Genomic DNA, 25,504 nt, shown 5'->3' with positions numbered 1-25,504 from the left:
TTCACTAAGGAAGATGACTCTTTCTTAAGTTAATGTCCTTCTCCGCGAGATTAGAATCTGGTTGTGTTAAACAAGGTCCAGTTAAGAACATAAGACAATCGAGTAGGCTGGTTCCTTATTACACGTGAGAGTGATCTGCGGAGTACGAAGTCTACAAAAAGAAACGTAATTTAGAAACCTGGCGTTGCTTCGACTTCTTCTGTCTTAAATATAGGTTTACTGGAGTTTTGCAAATACCTCCTCCTCATTCAACTCAAATTTCGACCTATTCAATGTCATGCTAAAAGAGTACTTCGGCATAGTAGCGCTGTGTGATCATTATGCCCTTTTCCAGGTTGCCGATGTAGATCCCACCTTGTAAATTCGAGAAAAAGGTGATTAGACTTTATACGGCGGTTAGGATAGAATTCGTCTTTTTTGAAGACGATTCGTGGTGAAATCCACTTTGTCGACTATTCCTTGGTTTTTGGTACACACTTCAATGTTACGTCGAAGGTTATTAAACGACGCAGAAAGTATTTTGGCTTGCGCATAGAACGTCGTCAAACACTGTTGTGAAGTGGTCTCACGGTAGATTTTGTTGTCAGAAGTCACCCATCGGTACGGCAGCTTTTTCCAAAGACCCGAAAAAATTGATTCGGCCCCGTGTAAATTAGTATTTTGGCTCAGACCATCGGTACGGCAGCTTTTTCCAAAGACCCGAAAAAATTGATTCGGCCCCGTGTAAATTAGTATTCATCAAGTGGGAGTAAATGGGATTTTCATACTTAACGAGGACTGAGTGAGCTGAAGATGGTCTCCCCTCTGAGTATGAGAGCCATCTAGCGGAAATTGAAATCCCTGAAATTTGAAGTCACAAGTTCTTGCGGTTTTTTTTTAATTTTTCAATTATTCGTGTTCGCCTGTATTTTAGAAATATTTAAAAAATCGACCTACGAACTTCGATAAATAAAAAAAAATTGACAGTTTTTGTGTTTCTTAAAACTAAATAAAATTTTAACTGTTCAGAAAAAGACGATAAATTATTTTGGAGAAACAACAATACAACATTTCGGCAAAAAAATCCTGAAAATAAACGAAAAATCACGCAGAATTCATTCAAATCAATAGTTTTTATGATCGCAATTTTGTGTTAAAACTTGCAAAAACTCTCCATGGATAGAAAGACGTCAGTGGAATGGCTCGACGGCAGCACAACGCCGAAACTCTCTCAGAAGCGCTTACAAACAGCGCGTAGCTTACGCAAAATGATGAGCAGCGACCTGCTTGGTCAGAGCGCTCGACCTGATGAACAGCCAAAAAAATCGACAGAAAATTCACAGAGCGAGGACTCGCCCAGCACTAGACGGGTACACTTCGATTTCGTTGGTAACGGCACGGATCCGCGCACGCGTAACGAAATGTTCGCGTTGACACACCAACTACTGGAGAACCGTAAAAACTGTTGCCTACAACGTTTCTGCAATAAGCGTCTCTGTCCGCTCTTCTTTCTACACCAACTTGTGGTGCGCAATGTCGAGCGACGCCTACAGCTGATGCAGTGTAAACTCACCAATATCCACTTACGGTACTACGATCTGCGCCAGCATCCGATCACCGGTCACTTCTTTCATTTGTTGCGCAGCGACATGAGTTTCAGCACTACGCATCAACTGTTCAAGTGGCTGGACTCACAGTATCGACGTCTCTTCGGCGTGGGTCAATGGCATGAGATAATCGAGATCAAGTATGAGTTCGAAGATCAACGCTATATGATCCATAAGGTCGGCTTGGTTATAATGCATTTGTATCTGCACAAATTGGATGTGAATTCGAAGCGTAGTCTGTGTCGTCTGCTGCGCACCCCATTACCGCCAATGAAGCGAGGCACCTTGAAACGTGGTGTTTCCGATGAGCGTAACATGCTGATCAATGACTGTATTAGTGCGCATTTCGGTGGCGGTGAGCCCTGGTGGATACTCTTCGACGTCTCGCTTGATAAAGGTCAGATCACTGGTGATATGCTGAAGTTGGCACACTGCGCCTACATGGGTATGAAGGAGGAGCATAAGAAGCTAACGACTACGCATAATGATTCGAGTGAGACTGGTGATCGTTTGAAAGGCGGCAGCGTGCCGAACAACCCTGCGGAGGCAAAGAAATCGCCACAGATGCGTTCAGCCCTTCAGCGCAAACTATATGCTTGGACCGAACGTTTCGAGAAGAGCTTCGAGCGTATTTACATGGCTTTGCAGCAGTATTATGATTGCAAATACGCCGAGGGCGTGGCACAGTTGTGTCATAATGTTTGCCAGAAGTCAAATCAAACAGATCGAAAGGAGTTGCCGGGCGAGCATAAGCAGCCACAGTCTAGCATGCAATACTACTTCAATCGGTACAAGTTGGCGCAGGTCTCGCTGGAGAATCTGCTGCGTGAGCTGGAGTTTTGCGAATACAAAAACAGTTTGGTGCCCTTTTTGCGTCGAAAGGCGAAGGAACTCAACGATAATGCCGCTAAATATAAGGTCTTGAAGTTGAAGTTGTGTAAGACACAATTGGCGGACGCCATCAAAGATGAAATACTGGCTGTGCGTAATAATTAAAGACAGAGCAATCCTATATCAAAAAAAAAAATGTGCTAAGCTGAAGAGAGAAACATAATAATGCAATAAATCAAATGGAACAATACAACTTTGGATGTGTTGATTTTAATTTATTAGAGGAAGAAATACACTTCTGGTTCTTTAGGGTCTTCACATATGGCTCGGCGGTTCATGACAATGTCAGGGGTCCATCTTAATCATTAGTATGCTGTATCAAAATATTAACTGCTTTATTACATTCTGATGTGTTTTTCTCCGATTTACATTACTTTTACATCGATAAGAGCCCAGAGTACAATCGCGAGGTTTATTAGGTTTCCATTTAAAGTCTTAAGGTGCGCTAAATGGGGATGCTGGCAATATTACATGAACTGGTGTTAACGACTTGGATATACTTAGAGTCAATGTTGTTAGGTCGTGATGTTGCGTTGGCCCAGAAACCACTGAAAGTAATAACTTACAGTACGGAGGTCCCACTAGTATAAGTATATGGTTCTGGCTAAAATATCAATTAAACGGTGATTTTACGGTTTTCATAATACTAAAGTACGGATGTAATTTTCTGGTTAACGAGAGCTGTCTGCTTAAGGTTGTACTATCTTGGTAGAAATTGCATTCTTCTGGTATGAAGACAGAATATGTTTTCTTATCCAAACTGTAGTAAGAAGAAGAACAAATGTACAATTATCACCAGAACTGCACTTAAACTCTTTGCAAGGTTTCCGAAAAGATTTCTTGAAAATATTTAATCTAGAAACTATTTGGATTCAGTTCTGATAGTTTTTAGGACGCAGAAGCCTACCTTATTAAGCCTTATTATTTCTTCTCTTTCTTATTAAATTGGTACCTAAATACAGCTAAACTGGACTTCAGATTCCACGTACTTAAAGGATAAAGCTTAGGTTCTTATATGAATTAAACAGGAATTGAGTGAAAGGTTGTGGAAGAATGAATCATGGAATGTAACGCTTGTTCCGATAAATTTTCATAAAATTTGTAGAAGACGTCGAAAAATCGATTTATCACTTTGTCTAGCTTCTCAAAAGTGGATGCATGTAGTCATAACGGCCTAAGGTAATGTCAATATTCCGGAATATGGTGCATATCAGATCAAAAATTGGAGCAAAAACTCAGAAAAACGTTAACCCGCGGTTGCACCGGAGCTGTAAAATCTCTCACAGGTGCATTTTTATAACATTACTTTGATTTTGTTCATTGCTATAGTGGTCCGATCTAAACAATTTCTTTGGATATTGCATTTATATTCGTGAAAATATCTCGTCAAAGGAAAGAGTTTTCCATACAAGCACTTGATTTTGATGGTCCGTTTATATGGCAGCTTTAATATGAACTATGTCTGAACTTGGTATTCGCGCAAAGCTAATACGACTGTGTAAGCTGACTTTGAGCAACATCATCAGGATCGGTAAGGACCTATTCGAGCCGTTCGATACCAAGCGAGTTTGCAGATAAGGATCGTGCGTGTTCTTCACTCTACACCGGGAGAAAATAATACAAGCTGCATAGCTAAAAAGAGAATGTACAATCTTGTATAAGAGTGTACAGCTGGTGGCGTACGCCGATGATATGGATATCATTGGTATTAGCAACCGCGCCGTTAATTCTGCTTTTTCCAGGTTGGACAAAGAAGCGAAGCAAATTGGTCTGGTAATGAAGGAAAACAAGACGTAATATCTCTTGTCATCAAACAAACAGTCGTTGCACTCTTGGCTCTCACATTACTGTTGACAATCATAACTTTGAAGTGGTATATAATTTCGTCTATCTTGGAACCAGCATCAACACCAACAACAATATCAGGCTTTAAATCCAACGCAGAATCATTACTGCCAACCGGTGCTACTTCGGACTGAGTAGGTAATTGAGAATAAAGTCTCTCAGCACGAACAAAGACCAAATTTTACAAGTTACTCATCATACCCGTCTTGATATATGGTGCAGAGACATGGACGATGAGAACAGCTGATGAGTCGACGTTACAAGTTTTCGTGAGAAAGGTTCTGCGAAATACTTATGGTTCTTTGCACATTGGCAACGGCGTATACTGCAGTCGATGGAACGATGAGCTTTACGAGATATACGACGATATTGAAATAGTTCGGCGAATTAAGCAAAAGCGGCTATGTCATGTCGTCAGAATGGATGAAAACACTTTAGCTCTGAGAGTATTCGACGCAGTAGCCGTCGGGGGAAGCAGAGTTAGAGGAAGAACTCCACTCTGTTGAAAAGACCAAGTGGAGAAAGATCTGGCTAGACTTGGAAACCGTGAAATAATATCAGTTCGTGACGTCGTGACTATAAAATTTTGGCAAGTTCATCCATTCCTTAACATTCTTGGGTTCAGCCAACACCTACTGGGCTCCAGCACGCTGCAGTTGCTGTGGGCTGGATATTCTAACAAGTATTAATTTTACTTGAGAGCAGATATCGAAGATTTGTCTCGGACTGATATGAAAATTATTGGTTAATCTTTTTTTGTGGAAAAAAATAAAACACACGAAACTTCGCTGTCTTCTTCATTGTTTTGCTGGCATGTATGCATGTATGCATGTGTTTATATTTATTTTTCTTTCATTGGTAATTAGTATTGGGCAAATCAATTCCATTACACCTGGCTGTAAGCGAATGAAATTAATTTGTGCACATTTTTTATATAATTTCTATTTTACACTGCAAAAAAATGTACGTTTAATTGAATTCTAACAGCTATAAATACAATGCAGTATTATTTAATATATAATAAATATATATGTATGTATATGTGTACAATTAGATGTATGTATATGTGTGTGCATAAAATCAGTTTAGCAAGTTAATTGTTCGCATTCCTTTTTCCCAGTGTATGCAGCACTTTATTAAATTCCAAAAATGCGCTGACGCAATGACTAAATAGTGAGTAATTTTGTGTACATAAAAAACATACATACATTTATATACATTATGCAATCGTAAAGATAATAATATTATTGTCAACAATTTTTCCAATACAGTTTTAGCATTTGCTAGTATTTCAATATCATACAAACATATACAGTTATATATTTACTTAGTTACATAGTGTCACTTATAAATAATTTTTAAAATTTTCAGTTTTTTCATGTTAATTATATTTATTAATATACTTTCAGCTGGTTATGCAATAATTTAAACATTTTAGACCTTGTATTTTATTTTTGTTTATTTATTTATTGTTTTTTTTTTTTTTTTTTTAACAGCTAAAGAAGCAACCAACGGAACACTGAACAAAGAACAGTTATGGCAAATGGAAAACATTAATTTGAGACACTAAGAGGATTTAATTTTTTTTGTAGGATCGTTCAGGTATTTAGTAGTGTTGCTTTAGTTTTAATGTTTGTTGTTGCTACAACGATTTGCTACAAAATTTTCTATGGTAGATATGTTTTATATATATTTGAGTATATAAATACATTCATAAGTATGTATGGATACACAAATATATTTCTCAAAATTTCAATTCCCCTCAAGAGAACTTTTGCTGGAATTTAGTTTGGAGTTTTAGCTGCCTTTTATTGTTGCTTTTGTTTTAATGATGGCAGTAACAATTGTATTAGTGTGTACTCACGTATATACATATACATACATATATGTATTGGGGTAGGTAACCGATCATTTTAAAATCAGTTGTTAGAAAAAGTAGTATGTGTACTTTCTCATTATTTATTTTGGCTTTGAGAAAAAAATTAAAAAAAAAAACTTATATAATATGTCTAAAGAATGAATTCTAATAATTTTTTTATGTGTTACTAAATTAAATTAATTTGACTTTAAAAACAAAAAATAATAAAAATATCAAAAACGCAAAAAATATTTTCGAAAATTTCTAAAATTAATGTAAAATCCTTTATGTGAAAAAATTAATAAATTTGTTAAGCGAAAATAGCTAAGAATTATTTTTCATAAAATTTTAAGTATTAATTTGGCTCCCAGAAAAAAAAACAATAATACAAAAACAAAAAAAAACAGAAAATATTTGAAAAAAAATAAAAAAACAAATAAATATTTTTTAAGTAAACCGAAATAAAATTATTTGTAGAAAAGTTTGAATGAGTTGTATTATTAGTTTAATTTATTAATATTAATTTTTTTCTAAGCATTTTGATAAATTAATTAATTAATAAAATAAACAAGGAATATAACAGAAAATTTATCTACAAATAATTTTATTTTGGTTGACTTAAAAAATATATTCTTTAAATTTTTTATGTTTTTTTAAATTATTTGTAAAAATTCTCAAAAGTATTTTTTGTATATTTGATTTTTTTATCTATTTACAAATACATAAAAAATAATTTAATTAATTAATTAATAATATTTATTAAAATTAATGAATAAACTAAATTTTTTAATTAATTAATTTTATTAATTTTGTGAAAGGACAAAAAAAATCAAAAATACAAAAAATAATTTTGAAAATTTTTGCGGATAGTGAAAAAAAACAAAAAAAAAAGAAGATTTATTTAAAAAAATATATTTTTTAAGTAAATACTTTTTAATTAATAATAAATAACAAAAAAATTAATTAAATTGCTAAATGAGCCGTATTATAATTTTTGTTTAATTAAAAATCATGCGTTAATTTTTTAAAAAAATAAAAAAAATTAAATAAATGATAACTATGCAAAACTTTTAAAATAATATAATTTAATTGCATTAGATCTTTCCGAAATTTTTTTATATTTTTTTAATTACTTGAATTATTAAATTAAAAAAAAAAATCTTTTAAAAATTAATTAATTTAATTATTTTACTTTTTTAATTTTTTAAAGAAATCTTAATATATAATACATTTTGCTGACATAAATATGCTAAATTTTTTCTTTAAAAAAGTGGTTATGTAATCCAAATTATTGTTATTGGTTATTATGTAATAATAATATACCAAAAAATTAGCAGAGAAATAGTGCAATGAAAATATTTCGTGAAAATTTAATCCACGGCTCTTAATTTTGAAAATATCTGCGCTATTGAATTTATTACACAGGGTGCATCGAAATTATTATTTTTTTAAATCTTTGCTTATTTAACATTTATGTGCTTTTCTTTCCAGAAATTGTGACTGAAGCTTAATTAAATTAATTAATTTATCAATAAATATATATCAATAAGAAAATAAAAATGTATTAATGCAAATAGACTATTTTTTTAATGATATGCTATTTTTAAAATATTTAATTAATTTTTAAATTTTTTGTATAAAATTAAAAAGAGTTTTTTCGCCACACATTTTGTTTTGCTGCGATAAAAAATTATATAATCGTATGTTGTATATTAATTTTGAAACATAAAAACATTGCTGTGACGTCACAGTAGTAAAAAGTTTACATATTCCACCTTAAAAAAAGGAAATTGTCTAATTCTTTTGAAAAAATTGTAATATTGAATTGCTGTCTTGATTAGTACGTAAATGGACCTTAAATATGAATCGAATTATTTGTGATATTCTAAAATTGTAAAGCAAATTTTCAGAAAAAAATAATAGAAACAAGTAAGGAAGTGCTAAATACAGGTGTAATTGAACAACTGATACCCTCGAAACTTGCAAAGCTCAAAGTCGGGTAAATGCCTTCAGGTATTGGCTAAACTGGGGAAAGTATTGCCCCGATTTCATTAATTTTAGTCAAGAGGATACACTGTTATTGGAAATAACAAAAAGTCAAACGGAAGTGCGAAAATATTTATATTAGGTTTATGGGGCCTAAAGGAAGTAATGACCCGAGTTTACCCATTTTTGCACAGGGTAGCTGTCATCACAAACAAATCTTTCTGAATTTCAATACAGGAACTTACAGATTGGACGATGTATTCGTTAATTCGTTTCACCAAATGTACTGGAGTCCACATATTTGGGTTTGGGTGCTTGAAAATATTTGGTGCGATTTCGACATTTTTCGGTCATAAGCTTAAATAACTTTAGGGCATTATTTGTGCACAGTTTCACTCTGATAACTTCATTGATGTTTGGTTTTTTATACTGTAAAGTGAAATCTGATTTTTACTTTGGAATATTAAAGTTTATTATATGGGAAGTCGGCGTGGTTGTCAGCCGATTTGGTCCACTTTAAAAGATAGGAATGTTTGGGTAACTTCGCACACTAAATTTGGCTCAGAATATAGCAGATACCGCTTGAGATATACGATTTCACCAAACCTAAATAAGGTAGGAGGTGACACGGTACTTGTCCAATCTTTACACCCAAACCTGTATAGCCCTTCCGTATCATCTTGGTAGCGAAGTTTAATGCTTGCAGCGCACTTATTCAGTGACATATTTTTATCAGTGTTCAACAGTACCGTTATTGGATGTGATAACCAAAACATTTTATTCGTTCGTGAAACCGTAGAATTTTTTATATTTTTTTTTTCATTTTATTTTTTACGTTTTTTCTAACTACTAAAACAATACAAAAATAAAACAATGTGGCAACATTAATAATTTTATTTTACACAAGCGTTTTTTTATTCCTTAAGACAGATACGAAATTTTAACAAAATTAATCGTGCTTTTGAAAATTAAAAAAAATGGATGCAAGAAATGTTTAAAAAAGCTTAACTTAAATTTAAAAATATCTAACTTAAAGAAAAAAACTTTTGCAAGCTTTTTGGTGTATGCAGTGTCACTGGCTATATATAGTTAAAAGAAAATCTGTTAATATATTTATATATACTGAAATATGTGTTTCAAATCTCCATTTATTTATTTTTACTGTTCCCCTTCCAAAAGCTCGAAAGTTTAACTTTAAAAGCTTTAAGTTTACATATGAGTAATAAGAACGTCTTAAACTTGAGGGCTTAGAGTTTTTCTGATATTTTTTTAAATTATTTCGGGTATATTTGCAGCATTAATACAATATTCTATATGCTCAAATCCATCCAATTTTTTATTATTTTTTCTATTTAAAAATACTTAATTTTTAGTGGTTTTGCGCTAAAAAACAGTTCTTAAAATAATTATTAAGCATGCAGTATGCAGCACTGGACTATTTCATTGTATTAGGGGTATTCACAGCATATTGAAATTTTTGCTTAAAAATTATAGGTTATTTAATACAGTTTCCAGCTTAAAAGCTTTCGCTAAGAACTCACTGAAAAAATACTAAAAATGCACGCGAACACTATCATTATTACTTTTTCACTTTTTATTATTATTTTTTTCTGGTTTTCTTAAAAATACACTGGTTTTGCTGTTTTGGTAGTGGTCCCCTCCAAAAGTTCGTTTAACAGTATATGCTTATTTTGCCTTGTCCAACAATTCTTCATATTTTTTAGCCGTCTTAAATTACTTAAACTTAAGATTACTGTAAAATGGAGCTTCAATTCACAAAAGCCCTTCGCTGGTGTTTTTTGCTTTGCATCATTTCTTTTTAAAATTATAATATACATACATATAGGTAAGCACTACTATATGGGAGCCTACATCATGTTAATTCTTAAATGCCTTGTGAGAAATCGTACATGGCTGTACGGTTTATTTATATATACATATATAGATATATTGTATATGTAGTATGTATGTGTGTATGTAGCGTTATGAATCCATGGTTATGACATTTACACCTGAGCTGGTTTACTTTTGCCGACTACCATTAGCGTCTTCTGTAGGAAACGTGTGAGGCTTACTGTAAAATGATTGAAATTTGAGGTTAATAAAAAGGCTGAAATACTTTCTAAAACAATATTGAAATTATATTATATATTAATTTCTTATATTTTTTTCTAATTATATGAAAACTAAGAAGTATTGACACATTAGATTTAACAATTATTCGATTTTTATTTCTTGTAGTCTGTACTTCCTAATTCTCCTCTAACAAATAATAAGGGTATTCACAAAATCGATGAAATGGTTAGTGGTTTTATTGGTTGCTAAAAGTTTGACATTGAAAAAAACTTTTTTTGAGACTTAATAATACTTATCATAATTGTGATCTCATGAACTTTTTTCATTGGGGAGTTTTTTATTTGGCGGGTCTCAAACCCAGCGCGCAACCCAGGGGAGGGCCTTCCATTTTAGCGCGCTTTCAAATGAATGCTTTTCAGCTACCCAGAGGATACTTGGTCTAAGACCGGAAGTCGCGAGCTGCTTGAGCTCAGAAAACTTTCCTTACTCGCGTGAACTTCTTTCTACACATGGCTCCATCCTCTCGCGCCGTCAGTTCTGCTTTTTTCCAGACTGGATACGGAAGCGAAGCGTATGGGTCTGCTTATGAACGAAATACCTCCAGCCATCAAACAAACTCGAGACTTCGCTCTCACGTCACTGTTCACAGTCATAACCTCGAAGTTTTAGATAAATTCGTCTATCTTGGAATCAGTATTAAAACCAAGAACAATACCAGCCTCGAAATCAAACGCTGAGTAACTCTTACCTATAGGTGCTACTTTGGTCTGAGTAGGCAATTGAGAAGTACAGTCCTCTCTCGACGAACAAAGAGCAAACACTACAAGTCACTCATCATACCCGTCCTGCTGTATGGTGCGGAGGTATGGACAGTGACATAATCTGATGAGTCGGCGTTCGTGAGAAAGGTAATGGTTGGTTATTTATGGTTCTTTATCTATGGTTTCATTGGCAACTGCGATTACCGCAGTCGATGGAACGATGAGCTGAGCGCCCTTACAGAAAATTTCATTGCATAGGCAACGAGTCGGTACAAAGCTGTCCTCGTGCGCTGTAGCGTTGGATCTACAGAGCTTCCGACTACCATTAGCTGGTCAACAACCAAAACATGTGAGGCTTAAGCGTTATAACTGGACACTGTCCAGTAAGCTTACATGCGGGGAGTTTACATAACTGGTTCGACGAAAATTACCAAAGATGTATGAAAGAATATATCATCTAGACACTTTCTTCTCAACTTTGCTTTTGTTACAATTAGGTGAAGGTGGTGAAGTTGCAGGAATTGATATTACCGGCATTAACAAATTTTTGGTAGGCTTAAAACGCTTTGTCGATCTATAAAGGTCTGGTGATCCATATCTAGCAGTTTTGGGAATCAACTCAGACAGAACGCCTGCTTATGTGAATTTTTCCTCGAGTTTCTCTACAGTTCACAATTTGCCTTATTTTAAAGATAGTTTCTTTTGAAGTTGTGGATATCCTCTCATCCAATATAGTATTTTGGGTACTATGAAACCCTTGTAGTGCTTATAATGGGTTATGAAGTATATGTAAGCTGGAGGATGCTGAATACGGTTGCAAGAGCTAAACAGTTGGACCGCCTCTAATGAGCAACATTCATCAGTAGAATACTCGTAGTACTGTAAGAAATATTATATACTATATATACGGATACAAGTAGTATATAGCAGGCAGTTATATTCCTGGAACTATTGCTATTAGATTCAATTAAGTTATCTGAAGAAGTTTAGGTATGTATATTCTTGACATTTTCGACAACATTCCGGTTTATATAGACGTGTATGAGTCGACTCCTGGTGACTTTTTCTCTGCACATATGTATGTGTCTGTTGGAAATGTTTGCAAAGCGGCGCTGCTGGAGAAAGAGTACTTCTGAATGAGGCTTAGAATGGATGAATCGTAGGTTAGGAGAAAGGTGGGGTGCTGATTTGTTTGCCAGAGTTCAGTCTTCTTCGAAGACAACATTACTGAACTTCAGTTCATTGATCATAATCTCTTTCTTAATATCATTCATGTACGACTTTTGCACAGTTCAGGTCTGTAGCTGAATCATAGGAATCTGTAATGCTGATGAGCGTATAAGAAAGGTTACACTCGTTCCAATGTAATCAGATTGGGTTTAGGTCGGAGTACTGCTGTCTACATGCGGTTTACTAACAGATGGTTTTGTTTCTTGTAATATCGGTATGAGCTGGTCAACCAATAGCACTTTAAAGGTAATTTTGACTCAGGAGAGCAACATGTTTAGTGCAGTCTTTCTTTTCGACTGCCAGTTGGCGAAATGGGCATTCATGCGGTATGGCCAAAAACCTTACCATACATCAACTGTCGTAGGTATTTTAAAAGAGGTATGGTTGAATCATCTCATCACTCCTCTGACTTTGACAGGATTAAACTTTTTTTCTTATTTTTCCTTAACCGGAGGTTTTCTCATTTTTCGAAACTCCTAGGTTTCCATGATAGTTCAGTAATAGACAATAGACTTGATTTGTGAATACCCTTATAGCCTTGAATTTCACTACTTATACTCTACTGTACTATGAACTATGAACAACTAAGTGCAACAAATGTTTACTAAAGGGTGCTCGAATTAAACCAAACGATTCTTTCAATTGAAACCAATTAAAAGTCAAAGACAAGCAAAAATTTTATAAAAAATTTTTAAAGTTATTTTCAAAATAATTCAACTATTAGTAAACAATGTGCATGACTTGAATCAAAAGTGAGTGCAAAAATATTGAAAAAGAAATGAATTAAATAAAAACCTTTGAAGCGGAAGCTTTTGGTCGTACAACCATCAACATTTTTTGCAGTCCCTGAGTGAATCCACCTAAAAGAGAATAATACAACATAGCGGCATGTGTGAATGTGCGTGATTTCTAAACGTAATTAATAAAACTAAATAGCACAAAGGGTGTTTCGTGAACATAAATTAACTTTTGGGATTTTATAAGAAGCTTTTGAATATTCTTGTACTACACGCTTATCCTTTTAACCAACAACTTACCCATTGTTTTCTGGAACCAAATCGGTTTGTTTTTCCACGCGATGAACACCAAATAGACAGGTATGCTGCTTAGGATCATCAGGATGCCATAACCGGTTTCCACAGGGCTAGCGTACATGGGCACAACGGTGACGAAGATGGTGGCGAGTAGATAAATAACGGGAAAAACGAGCGGTACACGTATGGGGCGTGGCAAATTGGGTTGAGCATAACGCAACCAGGGAAGACAGAGTACAGAAACGCCTATGCTCAACTATTTTAATGAGAAAGAAGATAAGAGAGAGAGAGAGAGATGATTAGAAAAAGTAAATACCGGGTGCTCATATATTATTGATAAACTGTAAAAACTTAAAAATTTTTGTAAATTTGTTTTAAGTAGAATCACTCACCCAAGTGGCAAAGCCCACATAATTGATGAGCGCGAATATATCAGAGACTGTGAGGTACAACATCGACAGCAGCGCCATTATCAGCACAGCAGGTGTGGGCGTGAATCGTTGTATCTGAATCATTGTTAAGATTTCCGGCATTTGACCTTCATTGGCGCCAGCGTAGAAAAGACGTGATGAGGTAAGCAAAATACCATTAACGGCGCCGAAGGTGGACAGCGCAACGAAAACTTTAAGCAGAAGAAATATGTTCATCATTAGCTCACCAGTGGCACACAATTTTCCACTCGCTTTTCGCAATCTCTCATTAACTCACCTGGTACCGTCCACGCAAATATGCCGAAAGCGCGCTCCGCATAGGTCACAGCCACAGCGGCCGAACCGAGAACCTCCTCCGGCGACAATATGGTGTAGAAGGCAACGTTGGCCATCACATAGACAATTGTGACCAGCGTACAGGATATGGCGATGGCGCGTGGCAAATTCTTTACCGGATCCTTCAGTTCCTCAATAATGAAATTCAAGTAATTCCTAAAGGGCGAGGAAGTAACAGAGAGAATAAGTAAACAAGCGCAGAGTTTACACCAACACTGGTTGGCAATAATTTTATTAGCTGAGTAGTAACCAAGCAAAATCCATGGCACACATATTCTTTGCTTCGTACCGCCTGTGAGCCAATTACTCAAATCCTCTTACTTAATGGATATTTGCAGCTGTGTGTGCAACTGATTTCCTTGTTTACCCGCCCATAACCCACAAATGTAGTGTCAACTTACCAGCCATTGTAAGCAAACAATCCGGAGTAGAAGGACAGCGCTAGCGATGTCACTTTTGTGTCCGTATTCTCGAATGTAAAATATTCCAATTTGCCCAAGTACAGTTGATACACGCCGGTGGCGATGATGATGAAGAGCGCCAATAGCTTGGCATATGTGAAGATGTCCTGCACAGCGGTGGCCCATTTAACGTCCCAGCAGTTGACGAAAGTCAGCACCACTGCAAAGAGAGAAAAAGAGGGCGAGAGCATGAGGGATAATGTAAAATGCCAGCAAGTAATAGAGTTAGAGATTCTCGGCTAAAAGAAATAAATGCTTCGAGACAATTTAAATAAGATCTATGGAGTTTTGCGGCATTCAATGAGACAGCATGGCTTAAAGAGCAAAATTGCTTTAGATGTTAGTAACTGAATTTGCTGAAATTGCGCTGTATTGCTAGATTTGCCTTCTCGGTTAGTATATTCATAGCGGGATTCTACTGTCTACGTTATACATGAGCAGCTCACGGGTCTAATTTTATTATGCATATTTTTCATTAGTAGCCAACTAATTAGAAGATTAGCGAATGTCTTAATTTAATTAGTGCGTTTTATAAATATTTCAATGTTTGATTTGGTGATGTCAAGTTTCATGTCAATAGTGTCGGTTATAAGTGAGGTTTGGTCAGCGAAAATAAACCAATAACACGCCAATTGTGTCAAAGATCTCTTCTAGACTTATGGTTTTTATATAATGTAAATAATTGCTTATCTTCGAACTTCGAAAAGTAGCAACCGAGGTGGCAAATGTAAGATAGATAGTTCTGTGTTATATCATTGAACAGAAGTGAAGAGAGAATGGAAAGGAAAGTAAGAAAGTTGATAAAACTGACGTTTTAAGTAGAAATATTCTCAGTTCCCAAATTCATTTGAATGCGGAAGGAACTTTCCAAGCATAAAAGACCAATTATTTAAAATTTCTAGTCACTGTATTCATTATACCCGGCTCCAGAAGTCGGCTGGAACGCTCTCATGAACTACGAGCTTTGACTTGGCTAAGTCTGCGTGATCTAGCCTTGTCTAGAATCCCTCCCGATCCAGAGTAAGCTGCAAATTAGCTACCATGAGGTTCACACAATACAGTCCTCTGCTGGAAGCCTGTTTACCAACTTTTGTCATACTACCAACTCTTGTTAAGGAAATCAACGGTACAAATTTACATAGACTGTCTATCAACAGGGATAACGTGGTTTTGATAGCTCGTGGTGTTCATGTTTGTTTACAGATTTATGTCAAATTGTTGTCAGTTTGTTCAGTAATGTTTTACATTTCTTCAAGTCACGTTTAACTTTGCTAAAACGTTTGGAAATTGCCCAATTTTATTAGACAAATTCACGTTCTCCGTTGGCTATTAAACAATAATATTCACCTTCTCAGCTGAGGCCCATTTCTGACTTAATGGCTTCGTCAAAAAACAAAATTGTTGCTATTGGGGTGAGTCAAATTCTCGTGTGGTTCAGAAAATGGTTGTTAAGATCATGCGATGTCTCTAGACTATTTTCTCTGGGGGTATGTTAAATCAAAAGCTTTTGCGAATTAATGTTCGAGGAGCTCAAAGACAACATTCAGCGCCTTATAGCCGATATGGAGCATCGGGTCATAGAAAATTGGCGAAAACGAGGTTGTTAAATTTTGCTGTGACTTACTAGTTGTCAGATGTGGATATTCGTTGTTATTCTATCCGGAAGGAGCAATGAAAAATGGAACGTTAAATAAATTTTTTAATACCATTTCAAGAAGGCCTCGTTTTTACATGATATTTTGAATTGACGCCAAGTTTGGACATAGATAAATTAACGACTAAAGCCCTCAAAAATATATTCCTCTTGAGACTGCTCTGATTGGGAAAATGGCAACTGTTAACTGAGGGCGGGGAATACATCTTGGAAGGTCTAGAGATCTCGAACACACAAAAAAAAATTGGGATCAATAATTCGTTCATATTACTTTGATATTTAATATAATTTTAGTAGTGTTTCGTTGAACAACCGCTGTAGTATGACTGTAATGGGAATCTTAGCAAAATGCATGATGCAATTTAAAGAAAATTTTCATAATCCACCAACTCTTTGTGACTTCTTGGGGGAAAAAAGAGGAAACTAGATTAAATTGCATGCTAGTGTGTGTGCATATTGATTTAAGTGTAAATTTATTTGATTTACAATGAAATCCATATTCGCGCATTCAACTGGAAAACAACAAGATTGTGCGTATGTAACTACTTACTATATACATACATATATACATACAAATAAAGGTATGTAGTGAGTAAACATACACATACATACATATGTTTGTGGAAAGAAGTTCCTACTTGGCGTAATCAGTAAGCGGCTTTATGCAGCAGCTCAAATTAACAAGTGCCGTTATGTATCTGAGCGCGTAAGTTTTTGAAACTATTGACAGAAGTCTCCGGATTATGTGAGTCTAAATTTTGAGAAATTTTAATTTTTTTAAGAAGGGGCTCTTATTCCATAAGTTATTCAATAATTTCGATAGGGTGAATCAGGCAAAGGATGCTCGTGAGTATAGTAAAATGGGATGGGAACAATGTCTAGTTGTTCCACCTAAAAAAAAAGTGTTTTATCTTTCTTACAATTTCAATCGTTTTAACAGTGTAAGCTTTGCCACGAAGTTTCTAAGTTCCTCTATTTTTGACCAAAAACTACTGGTTTGTTGAAACTGTCCGACCACATCACGACTTCACCATAAAAAAAAAACTTTATTATAAGTAGATTTCCTAATTTCTCTGACGATCCGTAATATTTTGGATTGGATGAAATTTAATCTTGGCACTGACATTAGAGAAAGTTTGGATTTGTTACGTAAGTCAAAACATAAATAATAGTATGAAGAGCTTTCCTAGGTTTGAGCTTGTGTCTTGCCAAAAAAAATTGTCTTACCTTCAAAAGTCCTGCCTCCAATAAATGAATTTCTATATTATAATTTTGCAATTATCTGTCAGAGTGACAAAAAGTCGTTGAATTCTTGTAAAGAAGGCAAGTGAACAAAACCATAGCTCAAAATGGATGGACCAGCAAAGTACTCTTTGGCACAGAAAAGCCCTCTCTAAAGATTTAAACATCTACATATTCTAAAATCATATCCCGAAATTTCGGGATCAATAATATTTTTCGGGACTTATAGTTCTAGGTTATGCCTAACATATAAACACTGAAGTTACATTTTCGTATACATATGCCAACATCTACATACAGCAATACTTTTCGGGACTGAAATAAGTGCCTTTAAGCACTTTTTAAAAACGTTACCATCCACGCAAACTTAAAGAAAATCCCGAAATTTCGGGATAAGCAAAAATATTCGGGGTTGATAGTACCTGGTTGTGCTAAATGCCTTTAAATGTTGAAATATATTTTTCAAATATTTCAATACTTAAATAAAATAGTCTTTTAAATATTGATGCAAAATCTCTACAAACACTTAAGTAAAATCTCTACATTTCGGGATCAACAATATTTTTCGGGACTGATATACTTTAAACACTGAAGCTCTACCCAAACTTAATTCTTTTTTCAACACTTAAATAAAACCTGGAAATTTCGGAATCAGTAATATTTTTCGGAACTGATAGTCCTTTAAACACTGATGTCAATGTCTACATAAACCGAAATTTCGGGATCAGTATTATATTTCGGGACTGATAGTCCTTCAAACAGTGAAGTTGCCTTTTCAAGTATGTCAACATCTGCATACTCTTAAATAAAATCCCGAAATTTCGGGATTATCAATAAATTTCGAGAGTGATACGTCCTTACGTCAAAAAAGGGTAATCAAATTGCGTGCTCAATAAGTTGCACGAATCAAGTGCCTACTGTGCGCACGTAGAGAAATAGTGAGAAGAGCGACTAAGTAGTAACTAAGTAAGCATACTTGTTTATATGCGATCACTACTCGGCGGCTGCGTGCACATCAATTAGCAGCTGAAAATTGCATATCCTCTTATATGAAATATACACGAGTGCATATTTGTTATTGTTATTAATATTTTTGTAAGTAAACATTAGCATTGGCGGTTGAGTTATTCTAACGTCGTTTACAAGCGCCTAATCTTTAGGTCAAGAACGTTGCCTATTGCTGGCATTTGAAAGTGCATTGAATTCGCTGATTTTGTCGCTTTGATTTATGAAATGCATTTAGTATACTTATCAAATTCTAATCTATTATTATATATGTAAATATGTAATATGTATGTGTAGAATGTGTGTACTTACATATGCAACACACGGCCAACATGCGCGCCGAATCATCTGGTGGCTGGCAATCCGGAAAGAACGGCTTCATCACGTAGACGCTGAAGGTGAGCGCCACAATCGCCTGTGAGCAGGGGCGCACAATCATACACTCGATCCACAGACGTATGAAGGCCATGAAGGGACCGAATGTCTCCATGATGTAGGCATAATCCGCACCAGACTTGGTGATCATTGTGCCCAACTCGGCATAGCAGTAGGCACCGACCTAGTGGAAATTCAAAAGGAGTGGGGATTAGTTATAAATATCTGCTGTAGAGTTGTGAATAAATTTTGGAACAATGTTTCTATTTTGGAGTTCAGCTTCTAAACTGAAATGCAAAATTGCCCTTCGTTACTTTGAACGTTCTAAGTATAGATTACACCTGAATTTTCACAAAATCTGGTTACAGGACGTCGGAGCGATGAAACTTTAACTATCAAGGGATAAAGAGTCTTTTGCGAAAATTCTATTATACTAAACACACTGAATTGAAAGGCATAAAGATGTGACTGAAACCAACCCTAAAACATCAAAGAAACTTATAGAATAGTTAGATTATAACCTAAAACCTAAAAACTGTGGTTGAAATGAGGAAGTTTCGGCAGCAAAGAGGAAGGCAAAGTAATTTGTGAGAAGTTTTTTTATTTTATTTTCGAAATCATTACTATTAGATTTCGAGCATATGGATCAGATTCGTTAGAGAGGCGTTACTACTGGCATTAAGCAGAACTCGACCCGATTTTTACACGACCTTCCTGAAACCTAAGCAAAGTTCTGAACCATGAAACACTGGCGATCTAAAGTTTTTCGTGGAACTATGGTCTGAGTAGTTATATACAAAATATTAGCAAAGTTTCTGCGCCGAGAAGTGCTAAGAGCTCAGCCGCTATATATTTTTATTTAAAAAGAGAAAATATGTAAATGATGAAAGATCAGCCAAGATCAGGCCAGAAAAACTATTCGATTTTCAGAGATTAATGGCATCGTGAAACCAAACTAAACTTTACTCTCACTAGTTGACTAGCCAGACAATGCCTGATCAATAGCATTTGATATTGTTGTGGTAACGGTTATGCAGACCTTGTTTGGGTAACAAGACATAAGTTAATAGTCCTCAAGGTAATCAAGTGGGAGGCGCAGAAAACGTACTGTTTTGAGTCGATCATAGGAAGAGGGATCTTAAATGAGTTGGTTTCGTATGGTATGAAAAGAGCTGTTTCGAGTCATGCGGTGACACGTGACATGCAGGACATAGAATTGAAAACATCCGGGTAGAAACTTCTTGTAGAGGAGTGCATTGAGTTTCTTAATCGGTAGAATGCGCGCCATACTGTGAAGTTGTTCGATGGGGGACACCAAGAGGATTCCTATTATTGTTCGGAGTCTGTATTCTGATTTGTTTGAAGCTTTTTCTTCTGCGTCTCACTACATCATACCGGTGCTGCGTAATTAATGACAGGCCGACCGATTTTCTTGCAAGTTGCCAACAATGTAACTTTGTCTTTTTCCTAATATTAAGATCCAGTCAGTACCCTTCCCTCCAGTTTGTGAATGTGGACGCCGTGGATGGTGTTAGGCTCCTTGTAGTGTAGAATTTCTTCCCTTACTTTTAAGCATATTCCAGGCTGAAAATTATCTTTGGTTGAGTTGACTCTTTGTATATATTCCTAAAATAACTGAAAGCTTTTGAAGTAACCTATATAGTTTGATTAAGTATACAACCTACGATTTTCCGAGTAATATATACAATTGGCGGCATTACCAATCAATTAAATACTACAAATTCTGAATTTGTTCAATAAAATTGCCTCGGTCAGGCACTAAGTACCTTCAAGGACACACATGCATTTAGTCTCTAAGCAATTGTCTGTCAAAGTCATAACTCTAGCGCTTCTATTTTTATGACAGAATTTTCCGCTCTATGTACTTTCAATACGTGGAAGCCCAATACACTCATTATTCGTGACCTACAGCGCTCATGTGCAAAAAAAACTCTTGTTTAGGTAGATATAGTATATCAACATAAAATATATATACATAGATTATATTTGTATACCCAAGTATATATAAAAGTAAATATGTACTAGCTACTTTCTTATCCATTTTTATTGGTATATGCATCTAAATTGAATTATATAAGAATATGTATGTCAGTGGCTGGTTATTTACTCCAATTTGTGTAGTCGTGCACAAATGTCACTCTCATTGGTGTTAGTGGGCATACTGCGTCTATATTGTCAGGAGCTGGCTATGACATGCGTACCCCTGTGAAGAATGCTAAGAATTTCATTAAAACACTGAGAGAATGCATTTCCGAATACTCACACCATTTTCATTTCAATTTGTATGTCTTCTTTTTCACTGCTTTTGCGTGTGACAGTTGTTTTTAAATTCCGCTTTGGAATAAATTTTTCTCGTAAATATGTTTGTGCGTTATTTAATGGTTTCAATAGATATAGAAAAAGTACTAAAAAGATGGGTGTCTAAAATGATGTTCTTATAAAATCCTCAGTCGACTCTAAAATACCATTCAGACTAAATAACACCAATAACCATCTGAAACCTTTCCTTACGAGAATCAGAGCATATTATGCTGATGAGGAATCTAATAATCTAATAAAAAACGTGCCAGGACGATAGATATCACTATCCGATTTATGCTGGTAAGATAGCGCAGATGGGCGTTGAATTGATTTAGAAAGAGGAAATTTTTGGGAGCTTCGGACGCTTATGAAAAACAACTGCCAGCAAAATTAGAGTAATTATATGTACATATTATCAATACAAAAAAAACTCTAATTATTCTGTTCTTGGCGAGCTTTGTATGAGGAGTTTCTCAAATCTTCTTTTGTGGATTTGAATCTATTATCAGGTTAAGCCAAATGAGCGATGAAGCACTTTCTCCCCTAGCTAAGAAAAAAATTTGATCATTCTAAAAATGTATGATGAATGATCTAAAACTTACTGATTCAAACGAGGTTAGATCAAGGAAAGTAAAGCCCTTGGCCGGATAAAATTCGGATCAATTTCGATAACGAAGAACCGGCTGTTGAGGGAATCGGCATTGCCAAATCATCATTCTACTCCCGACCCACCACCAGCATGGTTTCCGAAAAGTGCACAACACCAGCGTCATAAACGCCCAGATAGTTCATGGAATAAACCAAAAACCACCCAGCGAGAGGAGGATCTTTGTAGCGATGGACTTGTCAAAAGCCTTTGACACAGTCAACAGCACAAAACTACTTGAAAACATCGAAAAATCTGCGCTCCCTCCAGGACTGAAGAAGTAGTGGTTGCCTCTCCCAGTTGCTGTTTAACTTCTACATCTCGAAACACCTTCAAGCATCAGAGGAAATTTCCATCACCTCGAATGCTGATGATTGCACGATAGTGACGTCGGGCAATGGAATCGATAGCATATGCTCAAAAGTATGTCCTCGACCTTTCTCGCTTCCTCCCTGCATGGAACCTAACACTTTCCTCCGCTAAATCCACAGCGACTGTGTTCACTAATTGGACGCAGGAGTACAGACTTGACCTTCATATTGCAGCTTGTGCTCCTTCGTTACTCATACGACCGCGATTATTACCCAAGTAAAAAGTCGCAACAAAATTCTCAAGTCGCTCGCCCGGGAAAAAGACAAAGAAACGATGTTAGTAACATATAAGGCAATCGGCCGGCCGATCCTTAACTACACCGCACCAATATGGTTGCCAGGATGCAGTGGAATGGAGACGAGACGCTATAGATACATATATCAGAACACTGCACTCCGGTTAGTTAAGAAGCATAATGAACACCTCTCCAAGCAATTTTTGCTGGGGTGCTTTCTAAGAAATCATCCCTGCAGTCACCTGTTTGTAGCGGAACCGCCTCCTAGAAGTATCAAGAGGACCTTCTTTAACACCGTCGACGACATAAAATAATACATTGATCAGACTTCGGACCATAAACACCTTCACTGACTCCATCTCAGTGAATGGCGTACTTGCAGTCAAACCACCACCACCTCATGCAAAAGTACAAACATTTCCTCAAAGGAATGTTAAGCACCTTCAAAATTGTTTGTTGATGAACGCTGTCCTGCTCATGGATTTTTTTGAAAAGCTTGAAAGAAAACCCTACCGCCATTAGAATGATACAATTATAACCTTAATTTGACAGATCGCGCGAGAGTCGTGTCAAGCTGTCATTTTAATTTAGTTCAGTATTGTTTAGCAATTCATAATGGAAAGACTTACGCGTGAGCAACGTTTACAAATCGTTGTAAGTCACGTTCTATAGAGAATGTGTTTCGCGCACTTCGCTTAACTTCACTCAAGACTGTAGAGAGTCGATTCGGCGCCGTTCGCAGCAACTCGGACTGACGTATTGAACGACTTGGCACAGTTTACGTCAAAATTGAAAGTGTACAAAATATAGCTTGTGAAAGAACTGAAGCTGCTCGACATTTTCAAGTGACATCGCTTCGCATCGTGGGTTCTCCAGAAAGGTTCCATGAACATCTGACGTTTTCGAGTCAAATTTTGTTCAGCGAGGAGGCTAATTTATAGGTCAATGGGTATGTAAACAAGTAAAATTGTTGCATTTGGAACGAAGAATAACCTGAAGAGATTCCAGAATTGCCTTTTCATTGAGGAAAAAAAATGTTTGGGGGAATTGGTGGGCCGGTTGAGTTATCGGTCCATATTTCTTCAAAAATGATGCTGGTGAAAATGTAACCGTTAATGGCGACCGTTATCGCACCAGGATTACCGTTAGATTTTTTTCTGTGGGAATATGTAAAGTCTATGCGGACAATCCCGCTTCGATTGATGCCTTGGGGCAAAATATCCCGCGAGTCATTCGCCAGTTACCAGTCGAAATGCTCGAACGAGTCATCGAAAATTGGACTCAATGGATGGACCATCTGAGACTAGTCAACAGCCGCGGTCAACATTTGATAGAGGTAATCATCAAGAAATAAATTCCAAAAATGTTCTCTCGAATGGATCTTGAAATGGATCACCATTTCTAATACATTTTATAGGTCCCCGACATTTTCTTCTGGGTGTAATAAATTTCGTGGGAAATTAGACTTATTCGAAGTAAAATTTATTGATCGCTAACATTCAGCTAATACTTAATTCTTGTTATTTTAAATACTTTGCTGAATCAACTAGTAGAAAATCAGGGAACATACACACATACATAATAAATACATAAACACATGTGTATAGTTGACCAGATATATTTCGTGGAATATGCACCACACATCACTCAAGAATGTAATAATTAGTTCCGTATAAATTCAGTTTCCTCATATTTCGATTGAGACTACTCGTTATGCGTTTGTTATGCCAATAAAATATACCCATAATTGATGTTATGCAAATATATGTTGCATGGGCTTACTCACCATCGAAAAGAGGCCGGAAATAACCCACACGATCAGCGACAAATTCACGCTTCCGGTGTAGCGCAGCACGCCAGTGGGCGACACGAAGATGCCGGAGCCAATGATCGAGCCGACGATCACCGTGCAGCCGTTGATCAAACTCATTTTCGCCTTTAAAGTCACCTCACCACCGCCGCCGCCGTCGCCGCCCTCGCCTTCCGTCGTCACCTTGGCTGGCGCATCGCCATTGCCATTGATTACCGAACTTTTCCGTGAGGAATTTTTCCGATTAAGCGATTCAGTCTCCATGTTTGTGTGTGCTTTATGTGTGTGCTTATTTCGACAATCAAGTCGTTAATTGCTTTATGCTAAACAATTAGAATTTTTGCAGAGGCAGCTGTTTAGCTTGTTGCTTGGTATTATTTATACTTTGTATTATTTATGGTGTGTGTTTATGTGTATAAAATATGTGCAGGTGTGTGTTGGCGTGGAAATCTGTAAATAGAAGAATGATATTTGCGTTTGAGTAAATAAAATTGAAAAATTTGTTGATTTTAGTTAAAAATACACTCGTGTTTAGACACTTGCAAGTTGTTAATTTTTGAGGTAGACTATATATATACACGTGTGTTTGTATCTTTGAGTATAAGCAAAATTTATAATGTGTGAACTTGGAGTACATATACACATATACCAATTTATATTCAATTTGGCATTGAGCTTTTGAAGATCTTAATTTTCCCACCTTTTCATTAACGACGTATTCATGCACAAATACAAACATATGTACATACACATATGTATATATGTATTTGTACTAACCAATATGTTTGCGGTAATAGACGTTGGAGACCGACAAGGAAGTTATAAATACAGCCAAAAGGTTTGGTAATACCCAAACACCGGGTCTAGGTGGAATCCCCAATAAGGCCTTAAAAATTCCTATTACACACTAAGTGAGTCCCTTTTCAGAGCTTTTTACCCGCTGTTTGCAAGAAAGCGTCTTTCTGGAAATACGAAAGAAGCAACGATTGGTTCTTTTGCAGAAACCGGCGGGAGAACCAAGCTGGTACCGTTCTCTCTGCATACTGGATACGTTTGGAAAAATTTTGGAGCGAATAATATGTGTACGACTCGAGTAGCATCTGGGGCATCGATGAAATCAAAAATGTGACCAATATCGCAAGCAAGGATTGAAAGCAAGGCTTAATGCTGGGCCCACTGCTGTGGCACGTGCTATATCCCATTAGAAAAATTGATCCAAATTATCGGATATGCTGATGATATTACGGATACAGTAACAGGGGTAGAAAAGGAAGTCAGTCAGTTGGAAAACCTAAGCGAAGACGCTGTTTTAAGAATAAAGAGCTGACTTACGGCGGAAAAGGCACAA

The 25,504-nt window shown here is 36.0% G+C and overlaps 2 protein-coding genes across 4 annotated transcripts in view; one reads left to right on the top strand and one right to left on the bottom strand.

Annotated features, from left to right (window-relative positions):
* Positions 1-1,013: 1,013 nt before the first annotated feature.
* On the top strand, positions 1,014-2,646 carry LOC120782459. Its single transcript, XM_040114749.1, has one exon. It carries the CDS (start codon positions 1,155-1,157, stop codon positions 2,580-2,582), a length of 1,428 nt encoding a protein of 475 aa, XP_039970683.1. The 5' UTR covers positions 1,014-1,154; the 3' UTR covers positions 2,583-2,646.
* Positions 2,647-9,294: 6,648 nt separating this feature from the next.
* LOC120780204 (Y+L amino acid transporter 2) overlaps positions 9,295-25,504 on the bottom strand; it is a 41,140-nt gene continuing 24,930 nt past the window's right edge. For all 3 annotated transcript variants that reach the window (XM_040112469.1, XM_040112467.1, XM_040112473.1), the window contains exons 2-9: positions 24,133-24,606; positions 18,709-18,955; positions 14,436-14,655; positions 13,976-14,190; positions 13,660-13,889; positions 13,271-13,523; positions 13,029-13,093; positions 9,295-10,240 (exon numbers count right to left, since the gene is read on the bottom strand). In XM_040112469.1, the coding sequence (XP_039968403.1) occupies positions 10,238-10,240; positions 13,029-13,093; positions 13,271-13,523; positions 13,660-13,889; positions 13,976-14,190; positions 14,436-14,655; positions 18,709-18,955; positions 24,133-24,420 (1,521 nt within the window). In that variant the 5' untranslated portion in view covers positions 24,421-24,606 and the 3' untranslated portion in view covers positions 9,295-10,237. The remainder of the gene's footprint in view (positions 10,241-13,028; positions 13,094-13,270; positions 13,524-13,659; positions 13,890-13,975; positions 14,191-14,435; positions 14,656-18,708; positions 18,956-24,132; positions 24,607-25,504) is intronic.

This window comes from Bactrocera tryoni, chromosome 1 (assembly GCF_016617805.1).
Source record: "Bactrocera tryoni isolate S06 chromosome 1, CSIRO_BtryS06_freeze2, whole genome shotgun sequence".
Lineage (NCBI taxonomy): Eukaryota > Metazoa > Arthropoda > Insecta > Diptera > Tephritidae > Bactrocera > Bactrocera tryoni.
The sequence above is the reverse complement of the archived record's forward strand: the minus strand, read 5'-3'. Positions and strand labels throughout refer to the sequence as shown.

Excerpts from the sequence above, each read along its gene's own strand:
- LOC120782459 (XM_040114749.1), top strand. The coding sequence starts at position 1,155 with ATGGATAGAAAGACGTCAGTGGAATGGCTCGACGGCAGCACAACGCCG.